The 13,117-nt window shown below is 38.6% G+C and overlaps 3 protein-coding genes across 4 annotated transcripts; 1 reads left to right on the forward strand and 2 right to left on the reverse strand.

Annotated features, from left to right (window-relative positions):
* Positions 1-2,076: 2,076 nt before the first annotated feature.
* On the forward strand, positions 2,077-4,686 carry LOC113701058 (transmembrane ascorbate ferrireductase 2-like). Its single transcript, XM_027221518.2, has 4 exons — positions 2,077-2,534; positions 2,784-2,832; positions 3,853-4,052; positions 4,221-4,686. Exons 1-4 carry the CDS (start codon positions 2,391-2,393, stop codon positions 4,524-4,526), a joined length of 699 nt encoding a protein of 232 aa, XP_027077319.1. The 5' UTR covers positions 2,077-2,390; the 3' UTR covers positions 4,527-4,686.
* A 579-nt stretch (positions 4,687-5,265) lies between these two features.
* On the reverse strand, positions 5,266-9,772 carry LOC113701057 (uncharacterized). Of its 2 annotated transcripts, XR_003450798.2 has the most exons (8): positions 8,694-9,772; positions 8,372-8,521; positions 7,353-7,717; positions 6,585-7,085; positions 6,341-6,490; positions 6,142-6,238; positions 5,963-6,017; positions 5,266-5,621 (listed from the first exon to the last, which is right to left on the reverse strand). XR_003450798.2 is itself a non-coding variant. In XM_027221515.2 (7 exons), the coding sequence occupies exons 1-7, from the start codon at positions 9,187-9,189 to the stop codon at positions 5,559-5,561; spliced, it is 1,971 nt and encodes a 656-aa protein (XP_027077316.1). In that variant the 5' UTR covers positions 9,190-9,772; the 3' UTR covers positions 5,266-5,558. The 2 variants fall into 2 exon arrangements, 1 of the variants encoding a protein (XP_027077316.1); XM_027221515.2 differs by having other exon boundaries at positions 6,341-7,085.
* A 142-nt stretch (positions 9,773-9,914) lies between these two features.
* On the reverse strand, positions 9,915-12,302 carry LOC140004043 (cyclin-B1-2-like). Its single transcript, XM_027221516.2, has 4 exons — positions 12,080-12,302; positions 11,839-11,939; positions 10,467-10,567; positions 9,915-10,193 (listed from the first exon to the last, which is right to left on the reverse strand). The coding sequence occupies exons 1-4, from the start codon at positions 12,206-12,208 to the stop codon at positions 10,093-10,095; spliced, it is 432 nt and encodes a 143-aa protein (XP_027077317.1). The 5' UTR covers positions 12,209-12,302; the 3' UTR covers positions 9,915-10,092.
* Between the last annotated feature and the right edge of the window lie 815 nt (positions 12,303-13,117).

Genomic DNA, 13,117 nt, shown 5'->3' on the forward strand with positions numbered 1-13,117 from the left:
AGTCATATCTTTTATGGCTTGGGGATCAAGGAATAATTAAATAATGAATTCTAGTCGAAATCAGCAAAATAAATTATTGTGAAGCAAGTACCAATTATGTCTGTTCTATGATAACTCAGTTGTAATGAATTGTGATTAGATTGGACCATCGGAAGTGTTAATTTATTAACTCTACATTTGAAGAAGTTTGAGCATAGAAGAGTTCCCTCTTTTTTTTTTAGTTGGAACAGATTATGAGCTGTCACCCATAAAGGGTGACTAACATTAACTCCAACTTAAATAGATCGAGGCCTCCTTTTAATCAAATTAAGTTTATTTTTATCAAAAAAAAAATTAACACATGAGATGAGATTCCTCTTAATGATCTCCAATACAATATCATTTTATTAAACTCTTAATTAGATATATAACCAAGTGCAATATGCACCACATCATAAAAACGAGGCTAAGAAGTCTTGATGACCCTTGAACTTTTAGTGCGTAAAGTTTTAGCTCTTGAACAATAATTATGAAATTTTTGACCTATGATCTATCAAATGTGCAAACCATTGATCCCTCAAATTTCAACTGTTATCTTTGACGAAAACACTATCAAGTGCGATGGACGAGGAAAATCAAGAACAATATAATATATCTCTCTCTCTATCTCTCTTTTCCAACTCTCTTTCTGAGTTGAATCTCGAAATGAAACCTAACAAATAGAGGAGTTGGAGGAAATTTTTGCAAAAACCAGAAAGCTGCTGTTTAAATTAGCCCACATGGGCTTCCATGTCCAGCCCACCCAAGCCTTAACCAAAACCGCAATCCAAAGAGGAGCAGTGAACATTATCAACCAACACAAGTTGGTTCAGTTGGCAAGAATAAGTTACTTCTTTATAAAATATCATGTGTTCGAATTCCGCTGCTGATGTGAGAACTGTGTTGATGGACGATCTATAAGTACCTCTATAAGTGACTTATGGTCCTAGAGGCCGAGTCAGTGACCGGAGTTGAATCTACCCTTTTTTTTAACAAAAAAAAAAAAAGCAAACATCATCAACTTCGTTATGGCATCCTAGATAGAGGAAACCCTTGAAATATCTCCAACAAAGCAATATGTACCAAAACCATCCTGTAATGTTTTAATGATACCACAGATAATTCATTCCCTTAAATCAAGAACTAAAGAATTCTTCCAGAAACATCTAAATTAAAAGATCTTATCCTTGAAAAGAAAAAAAAATCTAGATAAAATTGCAGAAGGTGTAGCCTTTAAGCACAACAACGAGTTAAGGGTTTTACAAAAAGAGAAAGACAAAAAAAAAAGATAAAAGATAACAAAAAATTTAGAAAACAGAGGAAGAAAAAAATATGAAAAGAAGAGTGAGTGAGAGAGCGTCAAGACAAAATGTCTCTCATTGGCCCTTGATTTTATGTTGTCATGTCGCATTTGATGGTGTTTCCGTCAAACATGACTGTTCAAATCAACAGAAGGATCAACGATTTTCACTTTTGATATATTGAGAATCAAAAGTTTCATAATAATTATTGGAGGGTTAAAACTTTATGCAACTAAAAGTTTAAGGGTTAGCGAGACTTTTTGCCCTAAAAACTAACAATTGAGCACCCTAAGGGATTGTCCATTGAATATACAAACCACTAATTAATTGCCCCTAATAATGTTACTTCTCTAACCAACTCCGAGTTGCTCACTAGGTGAAATATAAAGTACAAGTGAAATACAAAGGATATGCATCACCCGTTCGGTCTAAATAGGATTCTCTCCCTTCAGCCCTTTTTGATCCAATTAGGCCCTTTTTAGTATAGGATAAATTAGGAGTAGGAGTTGCTGATTGACCCCAAATACATAATATATACATATATATATGTATATATATATATCACTTTTCTAAAAGGGTAACACTCCAAATGGGCTGATTTCATAGGTAAAGGATTACATGCACAATCCACTGTGGCGTGGGGTTGGGATGTCATTGGGCTGACTTCACGAAAGCCCGATATGCATGTCCATGTGCAATGGCCCAGACGACCGACAACGCATAGGATTAAACTCAGCCGACGTTGAGCAGGGTTAAGAGCTTACGACAAGAGACGTAAGGTAGAGTGGACTTTTTTTGGAGTCCAGCGTGGCACATGAAAGTCTAAAACTGATGCTTCCTCGTTGCTACTATGAAGAACAAAAGACTCTTGGAAATCCAGAGAGAGACGTGGTGACCACATCCTGTATATTCTTTTCTTCAATAGAAGATCAGTTCTCGTGAAAAATTTGTTGTCCTACTAATTCTCAGAGCTTTTTTGCTTTTTTTTTTTTGTGAAAACCCTAGTCTCTGTAAAAATCTGCAATAGGCAACAGAAAATTCATATTCAACTCTTTAGTTTAATACGGGAAAATGGCGGTACCGGTTGTGAGATTTCCGATATACGGAGTGGTGAGGATACTGGGGATAGCAGTGACAGTAACAGTGCTAACGTGGACGGTTCATTACAGAGGAGGATTGGCCCTCGTCTCCACCAATAAAGACCTCATCTTTAATGTAATTACTATTCCACTTCTATCTATTGTTTTTTCCTTTTCCTTTTCCTTTTATGGGGAATTCCCGAAAATTTCAATTATTTCTTTCTTCCAATTATCGACTTATTTGCCACCTGCATTCTATGAATCAAGCACCGGTGGATCCTTTTATTGTTTCTTTTGGGCTTTGAGGGGTTTTAGCATTGAGTTTTGTCCTCTATGGATTGTTCCGGATTGTTTATTGAATTTTGGTTTTTCATGTTTTGTTCAGGTTCATCCAGTTTTGATGGTGATTGGCCTGGTACTTCTAAATGGTGAAGGTGAGAATCTTCGTTTGAGTACTGAACTAAGGAGTAATCGACCTCTCCCATATTAATCCTATCCTGATTTGTTCATTATTGATTCATTTCATTCATCATGTATTCAGGAGCACGCATCTGTATTGCTTTCTGATATCTTCGTAAGTAATTGGTTTCTTGAGGTTTAGTTTTCATCATTTGTGGAGGCCTATTAGCTGTCAGATCAACACCTTAAATCGAAAGGCTAATGTTTAATTTTATTGAATCTTCAATCTAAGAAAAATTTGGTAACTGGTAATCACATTAATCCTGAACACGTCTAATTTGTTGCAATGTTGGAGGCTGCCTAATGCCTAGACTTACGGCTGGTTGATTTGCATTTCTATTTCTTAAGTTTGTTGAGTCATTCACCGATATTACAGTCTCCCAGCTAAAAGATGAAGTCCAGATAGCATTTGTAGTCGAGGCCTGATAAGGAATGTGCTGTATCTGTGGTGATATCCGGGCTACAAGTTGGCACCTGGATGACTTGCATTGTCATTTCCCAATGGGTCATTTTTGGGAGTTAAGTTATGAACCCCAAATAGGTGTCGTAGAACAGGCTTGGTACGCAATGTACATCATCAAAAGCCTAATTTGGACACCCATACCATGTCTTTTGCTAATCTCTGTCAATCTGCATCAAATTCTGTTTTTCTAGTTTTAATGTTTGTGTTTTTCATATGGATAACTAACTTCCTGAACCATTAAGGCAATCTTTTCCGTGATAAGTAATAGTTTTTCTCAGAAGTTTCAGAAATTTACACGCAGCTATATCATCAAGTTATTAAAGAAACTGCTAAGAACTTTATAAGAACTATTCCCAGTTTGTCAGATATCTATATTTATGTCAGTTGTCATGAATATTCTCGAGGCTTGTCTGTTAATCTGGTGATGGATATCGCTTTTTCAAATGTGTTGGCTTGTAATACTTCTTAATGTAGTCTACGTAGCTGATGTTGTCAGAAATGTGGTTTTTAATTACTTTGTCAATTCTTGCAGCTATGCTGGCATACAAGACAGTCCCCGGAACAAAAAGCTTCAAAAAATTAGTTCACCTCCTCCTGCAATTCTTGGCCCTCTCTTTTAGTGTAATTGGCTTATGGGCTGCATGGAAGTTTCACAATGACAAAGGAATCGACAACTTCTACAGTCTTCACTCGTGGCTGGGTTTAGCTTGCCTTTTCTTGTTTGCCATTCAGGTGCTTCTAGGAGCTTTTTGTTTTGCCTTCCCATTCACCCACCCTCTCACCCCCCAACCCAAGTCCACATCTGTTTCCTCCTTTATGTTCTCCTAAAATTTGCACCATGATTGTTGATGGATTAGTATTTCATGACCGCATATTAAATTATTACGTTCTGTAGTGCAGTGGGCTGCTGGATTTGTAACGTTTTGGTATCCAGGTGGTTCAAGGAACAGCAGAGCTAGTCTGCTGCCATGGCACGTGTTCTTTGGCGTCTATATATATGCGCTTGCTATTGCCACTTGCACTACTGGTATTCTAGAGAAGGCTACATTTCTTCAAACCAACCAGATCATGTCACGCTACTCCAAAGAGGCATTGTTGGTAAACTCTTTAGGGATCTTGATTGTTGCTTTGGGTGGTTTTGTAATTCTTGCTGTCATCTCACCTGCTAACGGTAAAAGTGATGTTACAAAAAGCACAGTGGAGTAAGCATTGACTGGAATGCTTTTGAAACCTTTTGAGGTTTAACCTGCTTCATGCCTTTGGGGTGAATTTGTAAAGAATAGAAAGTTTTCAGGGTTGATATTGCAATAAACATTTCATCGGCTGCCAAGCCGATGGTATTAAATACAGGATTGAGTTCTGCCAAGCCATGTACTCACTGCACTGAGATTCCAGCAAGCTTCACGCCTCCGCATTCCGCACCCTTTCTTTGCCCGTATCAGGCAGGTGTACCTTCATGCATGACCTTCGACACAAGTGCACCTGGTTTCCTTGCCTCTACTTCTACGGTTTCCAGCGTCCATTTTTTGCCTTAAAGAGGTACCAAACTTGTCATGGGATTTGACTTTTTTGACAGGGCAATTGCATGGTTCAAAATTGATATATTATTGAAAAATAGCTGCAGCATCCTCTTTATTTTTTTGATGATATTACTAATTTTTTGATAGTTCCAAATTCAAGATAGATCGAAAAATGTAGTGTATTTTTTTCATCGGAACAATATATTAAATCGTCCACTCCTTTTTGTGCTTGATGAAACTTTGTAAGTATGCTCCGGCGATTTTTTTATTTTTTCAAAAAAAACTCTCGTACATTTTAAAACACCAAAAATAGGCAGGATGTTGCAGTCTTTCCGTGGTTAAACTCAGCGACGTATCTCAAATCTACAAAAAAGTGAGGTGCCCCGGAAATAGTCTAGCGGCGGATAGAATGTTAAACTAACGACTTTATGGAGAGCAAAAATTGCAAATTTCCTTAAGAGGGCTAGAAAGCTCATAACAACGTACATATTTTCCTAAAACTGCTCGGAGAGGCGGACGAAACGCACTCTTCACAGAGTCAGGTGAAAATAGAATCAAACCAAAAACATAACGTACATGGAAAAGACAACTCATTATTCCAAAAAAGAAATCAAGGAGAAACTAATTTGAAGTTGCTGAAGATTGTCAATATCTCTCTGTCATCCTCAAGAACCACCACTGAAGCTTCAAATAAATGTATAGTAGGTGTTATATTCCGCTATGTCCATAGATGTTCTCTGCGGTATTCTCGAACAATGACAGGTACGCTAGTGGGAGGTATCTGGAAATGTTTAAAGATTACGGTTAGCAAATTAAGGCAAAACGCCATTTGGTGCAAACATGCACAATGCCACTAAGATGAGGATATAGAGAGCGGAGGGAAGGGGGGCATCAAGGAAAAAACACCAGGATATGCCCACGTAAGGACACAGGACAAGATAATAAAGGAAACGGGGCCAGAGTAGACTTCCTTGACTGCATACACAAACACTGTGGTGCAGCACATGGTTCTCAATTGAGTTATTGCAAGCATGTACCCCAGTCATATTATAAGCAATCAGGGAAGATAACAAGTACTCTTTTCTTTCTAGTAAATCTATTATAAAACTTACTAACACTTACCATACCATAATCTGTGATGATCATCGAAACATAATCTGATGGTGTTGCATCATAACTGTTACAATAAAATTAAACAATGAGCATACATAGGTTATGGATATGGTACCCGAAATCCATGCGATAACCACACACACACGCACCCCACCCCACCCCCCCCAAAAAAAAGAACCCTCACTTACATGAGGTTCAAAAGCTGCAAATTATCACTATTGGCCCAATCATCCAAAGAGTCAATTTCTTTCCTACCAGGAACCTTTGCAATCATGTCTGGATCACCTGCAGTGTTATAAGGGCAGCTGAATAGTAAGAAAAATGATGACACACAGCCATATTACATTTTAAACGGATTCCATATGATTTGCAAAAGTAAATGCATACCAAGTTCATTAGAGCAAATTGAATCGAGCTGCACCCTTTCATGAAACTTATAGGCTTCACAACATATAAGTACTGGAACTCGGAACTGGTGAGCAACCATTGCAACACAAGCAGTGCCAACCCTCGAGTAAACCGTTCCATTAGACAATACTGAGGAAGCACCCAAAAATACTCGAGTAACTTCATGCATTATATAAGAAACAGCATTTATGTGAGTGTATGTACAGCTAATACCCTTTCCTACCAATCTGCGAAGTAACAGCTTCCCTTCAAGCTTTGGACGTGAATCGACTACCACAACACGGAAATTTTTGCCAAGCTCATGGGCGTGTATCAACAACAACTCAACAGCAGAGGATGATCCATATGTGAGAAGAACATCGCCATCCCTAATCTTTGTTACAGCATGTCTGACTATTACCTTATCAGCTAGAATTATCTTCTCATTGATAAATCGATCAATATCTGACAAAAGAATTGCTTTTGCCTCTGATTCAGACAAGGCCAAAGATAATTTGGCAATTTTTGATTTAAGAAATCTAATAGCATTGCCCATACTGATTGAAAGGGGTCTGCACTCAATCAGAAAAGATACATAAGAATTTATTTTCGAAGTCAAGTCCCTAATAAGAGCTTTTTCAGGCGGTGTTGAGTAGTCTTTAATTGACTCTTGAAATGCTTGAAGCATAGCAATACAGCGCGCATTGCCACCAGATATATCACCAGCTAGATACCTCAGACCAACCTGATTATAGGTACATAAATCACAACTAGTGTCAGGTCAAGATCCCAACGAAAATAGGAAAAAGAAAATTTGAAAATTGTATTACACATCAGAGTTGATAACAGTTGCTGCCTCTCTAATGGACCACATCAGATTAAAATGTGAATATTTAGCCAAAAACTTTCAAACATAAATATTTCCACACCCCACCCCCCCCCCCCCAAAAAAAAAAAAAAAAATAAACTTCATGGTATTAGTATCCACAAAAGATAAGTTCTTTAGCCTCACCTTATAAACAGCAGGATGAACAGGATCTAGTTGAAACAGCTTCGATTCAAGTTCAGGGAGCCTTGTTCCATGTTCATACTGAGGTAAATGCCTAAACAGTTCAACCCTGTTCTTTGCTTCGGTCTGCTTAACAACAGATCGTTTCTTTGCCTTCTCAACTCGGCTCTTATCATCAAACTGCATACGGGGGTGAGGGACATCCTTCTTCCTGTCTTTGTCTTGTGGACGATCACTGCCTCTTTTTTCAGAAGCTGCAACAGGAGAGTTATCCTTCTTCTGTGGAGAAGCCTTTGCAGCCTTCCCTGGGTTTGCATTTGCTGAAGAACCCAAACCAGATGAAGCAGCTGGTGTCTTACTACCATCACCTGCCCAATAATTACCAAAAAAAAAAAATTATGCAATTGCCTTCACGGAGCACAAAGGCAATGTATATACCAAGAAAAGGATGATTTTATTATACTTGAACACAACAATGGCCCAAAAATACTATGCTATGATGAGCAGTGATATTGGTTTGGACAATATAAAGCTGATACTAATGACAGTTTATAAGATCACCTCGAAAAATTAAGCACACAATGACAGCTATTGAGTACTTGAGTCACTAATTAATGAATAAATGTCTCATCACTGGTGTCAATAAGAATTCTATCAGAGTACAACAACAGAATTCATTAAAGTTCTCAGGTGGAGGGGAAGCTACTTCCCGAAACAACAGTCAAGGTTCTATTTAGCTTGGAAAAAAAAAAAAGAAGCTCTTTTTAGCTTGGAAAAAAAAAAAGAAGCTCAGTATCATTAGCTTAGTAAAGGCACACTCTTTGAATTAACCAGGAAACTGCATTAGAAAATGTACTTTCCAAAGAAAGTTAAGAGATCGAAAAAGCACTCTACGATCCTCGATATAGAAGAAAGAGTTCGGGAATTACTAAATATGGGACTATCGAAATGCATTCACTCGTGTACACGGAAACCTTTGACAGGACTCGGAAGAAAAAAATCAAACTGGAACTTGATATGACCTTTAGTTGCAGCCTTTGCTGCTCGTTGAGCTTCTTGAATTGCACGCCTTTCTGCTTTTGTGGTCTGCTCTTTCAGTGGCTTCAAACTGGCCTTGGATCCCGTCTTCGATCGCTCCTTCTGCACTTCAACACCAGCTCCGCCATCTTTTTCTATATTTCGTCCAAAAAAAAATTATAGCATCAACCACCCACGGAAAAAGATAAGGCAAGGCCATAGATGCCCAAAAACCGTGCCGAAGCTTGAAGAATAATGGTGAAATCCAGTATATCAATGGGAGGAGAAGATGAGAAAATATTTGCAAGGATAGAGGAGATAATTTACCTGTTATGCCAGGGGGCATGTTGACAATGGAGACGGTGGTTAAACTACTAGCCGGGAAATTATTCTGCTTAAGGGATGACATATCAAATCCACCAGCTGGCAGGGAGGAAGCAAATTTACCAGAATTGCTCCGGCGAGCAGTCCAATTAGGGGAGAGAGCATCGTCAGTGAACTCTGAGGCCGTGGGAGCGACAAACTCGGAGGGATTGTAGCTGCCGACGGGGATAGAGTCGCGGGCGGCCCGCATAGGGGAGAGCGGGGCAGCAGGAGAGAAATGGGGCCCGCGAGCAAGGTCGGCGGAAAGGTGACGCGGCGGAGGAATCATCACCGGGGACAGAGAGTTGCCGGAGGGGGAGATTTCAGAGACAGGAGGGGAGGAGGAGGCCGGATGGGGTGGACCAGATTGGGACCGGTCGGGTGGTGCCCCGGGCGCGAAAAACCCGACTTGTCTGACCTTGGGGTCGCTCACGGCCCGCGGGACTCGGCGAGTTTCCATCTCTGCGGTTTAGGGTTTTGCTATTACTGCGTAGGAGCTGGACATCTAAGGTTTAGGTCAGTGGAGGTGGAGGAAGTGGCAGAGTGGCTTTTCAGGTGGAAGGAACATTTAGAGGAGATTGCTATGCTTTTTTGGATCAGGATGACAAGTAGCAGTTGATTACTCAAAGTTAGGAATTGGGACTTGGGAGGAAGAAAAGTGAACTGTAAATTAAAAAAAAAAATTCAATGGTGATGAGTGATTCACTTATTCATGACTTGAACAACGCCTGGTTTGAGAGTTTTTGTAATTTACTTCTTAAAATTTAACAGGAGAACGGTGGAATTTAAAAGGCGAAGGAAAATATGAATCCAAAATTTTTTAAGTTCAGATGTTTGGTAAGCAAGCACACAGAGGCGCATCCGGACATAAAAAAAATGAAGAAGAAAAGAGACAACAGTCAATATTTACGATTGATGATCGCTTTTGAGATTCTAGCAGTTGCAGAGTGGGTCGGATTGCAAATTTTAAAAGACTTCCTATCACTTTCTCGTCGCATTTGCGAGGGGAAAAGAGAACATGGTTTCTTTTTCTTTTTCTGACTTTGAGTTGAGAGACTCGCGAACAAGGCTGCTGCAAGTGTCCAATCCAATCCAATGCTGGTACTGATTTTTTTTTTTTTTTTTTTCCAATCACCATCCAAACTAGGTCTGGGAGATTACCATGACCCAGAGAGACCTCAGCAATAAGGAAAGCCATAACTTAGGACCGAATTGTTCATCATTGCAACGTCGAATATGTTAAAAATTCCACGGACTAGCGTACAAGCAAGCCATGACATGAAAAGAAAGCAGCAGCTTCACTACATGAATAATAGTAGTACAGAAATCAACAATCGTCTTCCAATAATTCCAGCTAACTGTTTCATGTGAAACTGCGGCAGACTGGTCCCTTGGAAATTCCAAGACGCACTTCCATTCCATGATGCATGTCAGCCGGAGTGAAACTTTCAGAATCCCTTGGATCTGCCACGAACATTAGGGTGACTAGTAAGCAATATGAACCAATAAGAAGCCACAATCACAATCTCATACTAATCATTCCACACAACTTTGAAATATTTCACACTGAAATCCCAATGAACCCGTTGGAAATCAAGTCAAAATTTTCAGTTATAACATCCAACTTTGTTTTTGGAGTTTGGAAGGGGAAAAATAACAAGAAAGATCCACAAATATTTTAGAACAAACTTGTCTAAAGAGTTAAAAAAAAAAACTAATCCAGTTGCTGTTCGTTACCATTGAGATAATCCTCGAAGCCAAAATCTTCCAAAGCCCCAGTCATAGCCTCTAACCCCAAATATGATGATGGAATCGCACCAGCTGGTCTTTGAAATCTCCTGAACAGAGATTATGAAAAGACAAAATGAGCTTCAAAGTTCCCATTAAAATGGTCTAATCATATATATAAAAATACAAGGATGCTTCCTTTGAACTCTGTTGTTTTCTTGTATGTTTCATCGTTTCCACAGAATAAAGAATACATAACACGAGAAGGCTTTGGAAGACTATCCAAGTTGCTGAAGTTGATACAAAAGAATCATACAACACACGCAACTTATAGTGCCCCAAAAACAGTTAAGAGAAAATCTCTCGAACATCAATCACCTCAAATATACATCATACACGCAAGATAGAAATAGATAAACTATTACTTTCATATTGAGACTAATATATATAAAGCACCAGCCTGATGTTAAAAGAAGCTGTCACATTATGTTTTGCATATTCTACCCCCATATGGTGAACCACTAAACCACTATGAAACTATCACAGCAACACTCATATTTTTCAAATTATTTCCAAAGTCATGACTACCAATAACTTGAAGATCTTTCTTCAAAATCATCTATTAATTTTGGTTAAAATATGCACAGACATAGTGTGCTTCTCCCACTAATATTCAATAAGCACGGGCACAAGATGGTAAGAGCTGAATAGTTAAAGTGAGCCATCAACAAGAAGAATGTAGATGTTGCAAGAAACAATTGAAGATGCAATTTCACAGCCTGAGATAGAACCAACGTTAGAAAAGTCACTTTTTCCAACTCTAGACATTTCATGTGTGCAGTTAAGTAGCATGGCAAAAAGGAACATTATGGCATAAAGAAAAGCAATAAGAGGAAGCTGAACAGGGGACCCAAAAAAAAAAAACCCCCTCAATTGGTTTGTTTATGTCAAAAGGATCCAGGATTAATGATCTCGTTCCTGCACAAACCATCAACATTAATTCCTTATTCCCTCCAAAAACCCTCCTTTCTAAATTTTTGTAACCTTCAACAGTTTAAATTCATACTGCCACACAATAGAACCGTATAGATTGAGACACGCTACTCACTAAGACCAGATCCAATTCAAACATTAGATATCATAAAGTTCATCGCCCCAATTTCTATTCGAATTTTAAGGTATAAAGCAAAGAAAAACACCGTCAAGCTAGCAACTTATTAACGAGCATAAATGACACAAATAATACTGAAAGAAAAGGGAAAAACCTAAATTGTAAAGAAGCCCTAAATCATCAATAAAACCCATTAATCACAGCCACTATATAACAAGACTGTAACTTTCAGCCAAAAAAAAGCAAAAAAGAGATGAGAAAAACACAAACTTGGAGAGGATTTCTCGATCGAATTCCATCTTCAAAGGGAAAGCCGACCCGTAAGCTCTGGCCAGAATCTGCCTCTTCATCTGCTGCTGCCTCACGTGCGTCTAATGTCATTGAAATACACAAAAAAAAAAAAAAAATGGCATCCAATCCATATATAAAAAGCTCGATGAAAATAAAATACTTAAAAAGCAATAATACACAAAACAATTGGTAATTGAACAAGGATAGAGAGGAATAGTACAGTATGATAAGCAGATTCAAGGGGATGCGATCCAACGATTTCTCCTTTGACGCTTTGGAGTCCGAATCGGAGCGTATCGAATTTGGGTTCCCCGATTTCCTGAGTGATAGTCTTCAACTGCTCTTCCATATTTGCTTTTTCCTCCCTTTTTCTTTGCTTGGTTTTTCTGCGTCTCCTTTCAGTTTCTTTAATACATGTCAGCAGCTAAGGGTATTTCAAAGAGGAGAGATTAGGAGGAAAACTTTGTAAACAAGAAAGGGTCGGTGGGCAGAGTAATACGGCGTCGTTCTTTAGGTGATTTCGGCCATTTTGAATGACTCTTGTGTATGATCATGAGGCCCGTTTATATAAGGCCCTAAGAAATTAAAGCCCAATTTTTAATGGGCTTGAGACACTCGTTTTCATAGAAGTGTATAATACCTGTTCAACCCGAACAGATTACGCATTGCACCCATGAACTAACCTGCTCCTTTCTTGTAGATGTGTTGTCCTTCGTTTTCCCGACACCAATATTTGGGCCAATCCAGAATAGATTATCCCTTAAATATTGGACCCGCAAAGAATAACATTGGAAAATATTCTGGCAAATATTAAATCAACTTTGTCCTCTTGCTGCATTCCTCTTCGGTCTCATTTTCATATGGGTTATTTAAATCCAAAGTTAAGACCCAAGTTGGGGAGAGGAGCGGGCGGGGGGCGGGGGAATTACTTTGATTAAGGCAAGAATGAAAAAAATTTAATAACCAATATGACAGTTTGTGTGAATTTTGTTAAAATTATATTACAACAATAACAACCAGATGACGAAAGTTTTAAAATTCCTTTTTTTCCCTATATTTTCAAGTAGTACTTGGCTTCATTTGAAATATGGGATCATATATAAACTAAGTGATGATTGTAGACTTTAACAACTCAGGGGATAAAGTAAATGAACATGGGAATTTTCAGAAATTTAAAGGGTGAAATTTTAGGACAAGGTTGAAAATTTAAAATTTGTTTTCAAGTCAATTTTGAAATTTCTTCAAAGTTGGGGAGGGT

Source organism: Coffea arabica, chromosome 7e (genome assembly GCF_036785885.1).
Source record: "Coffea arabica cultivar ET-39 chromosome 7e, Coffea Arabica ET-39 HiFi, whole genome shotgun sequence".
Classification (NCBI taxonomy): domain Eukaryota; kingdom Viridiplantae; phylum Streptophyta; class Magnoliopsida; order Gentianales; family Rubiaceae; genus Coffea; species Coffea arabica.